Genomic DNA, 1606 nt, shown 5'->3' on the forward strand with positions numbered 1-1606 from the left:
ACACTGTTGTGTCTGGATTATCCCAACCTCACCAGTTCTCATTCCAGAGGAAACATAGGTAATTCTCAGAGTGTTCTACAGTACAAATATCTATGTAATATACTCCTGCTCCTCACCCATACATTCTATGGCTAAATGTCTTTCTCTCAAATTCATATTTTAATCTAATTCCCCACTAGAGAAGTATTATTGTTAGAGCCTTTGGGTATGATTAGATTGTAATATTCTGTCTTCCCAAGTGGGGCTAGTAAAACCAGAACAAAAGAAAGTGGCAGCAGCCCCTCTAACCTTCTGCCACGGGAAGATGGAATACAGAGGTGCCATCTTTGAGTCATACCCTTACCAGACATAACCTATCCCTGCCTTGATACTAAACATCCAAACCTACTTCCCATGAGAGAAATGTGTCAGCTATTTGTAAATGGCTTCATCTAAGATGTTTTGTTACAGCATCCCAAATGGGTGGAGACACTCCCGAGGCTTACCCCTTGAACTTGAGACGCATCGGTAGCAAGCCTAGTTGTCAGTACTCCAGGATTATTTCTGAGGTCATCAAACCAACCAATATCTTGTCCTAACATTGCCTTGAAGCCAAATTTACGCAGTCTCTTTGTGAGGAGCTCTCCAGATTTGGCAAAAGTGTAACCCTAAAAACAAAGAAGGAGTCTTTGGTGAGATTTTTACATGAAAATGGGGGTATAGATAGGCAAATCACTTAATGATAAATAAAATTACCTGCAGAAATTGTGTGAAAATGGATATGCAGCCCAGGATGACAAAGAATAGGCACATGTTGTAAATCTCTGACCTTTGTTTTTCTTTATCAGTGAGTGAAAAAGTCTTTGGAAGATAATAAGTAGGGAAGAAAGCTTGTTAGTACAAACAATAACAAAATAAATGCACTTGAATATGTCCAATTAAAAAATTTTCACATTTGTTCAATCCTGTCAAATGTCAGTAAGAGAGAACTTCAACATCAGTATAAAGGCGAGGGGATCATCATGTGTCCTTGCAGGGCATTAGCTGTACTGAATGGGGCACTGCAGCCAAGGATGCTGGTGAGGGACAGAGGCAAAGATGCTGATGTTGGAAGGAGTCAAGGATGCTAATGAGGGAGGGAGGCAAGGAGTACATGAGAAATCTCTGGAACTTCCTCTTAATTTTGCTGTAAAACTAACACTGTTCAACAAACACTTTTAAAATGGCTTCACTTTAAACACACTAATTTTCAAACCAAAGTTAGTGATGAACACTATGGTGAATTTTTAAGTGACCATGTGGCAGGATTCCTGGAAGATTTAAACCAATGGCAACAATTACAGAAGTTGCCCAAACACTAACCACCAAGTTGGTTTGATTTAAGCAGTGATGTTGGCTTTTTCTTGGATGTTGGATATAGATGAAAAAGAAAGAAAGAAAGTATGCCCAAATCATAGCTATCCTATAAGAAGTAAGGGAGCAAAGAGAGAAGGAAGAGAGGGAAGAAAAGGAGGAAAAGGGACAGAAAGACAGCATTGAGAATTTGAAAATGCCAGTCTGTGGAAAAACATGGTTAGTATCTCAACTCTTATTTTGCTCAAATAATGAACAGAATAAAGATGATTTT

At 38.9% G+C, this 1606-nt stretch overlaps 1 protein-coding gene across 1 annotated transcript in view; it reads right to left on the reverse strand.

The window, feature by feature from the left end:
- Abcb11 (ATP binding cassette subfamily B member 11) overlaps window positions 1-1606 on the reverse strand; it is a 133449-nt gene that overhangs the window by 56052 nt on the left and 75791 nt on the right. Inside the window, exons 17-18 of the mRNA XM_031373202.1 lie at window positions 736-840; window positions 486-647 (exon numbers count right to left, since the gene is read on the reverse strand). Of these exons, the coding sequence (XP_031229062.1) occupies window positions 486-647; window positions 736-840 (267 nt within the window). The remainder of the gene's footprint in view (window positions 1-485; window positions 648-735; window positions 841-1606) is intronic.

This window comes from Mastomys coucha, unplaced genomic scaffold, assembly GCF_008632895.1.
Source record: "Mastomys coucha isolate ucsf_1 unplaced genomic scaffold, UCSF_Mcou_1 pScaffold15, whole genome shotgun sequence".
NCBI lineage: Eukaryota > Metazoa > Chordata > Mammalia > Rodentia > Muridae > Mastomys > Mastomys coucha.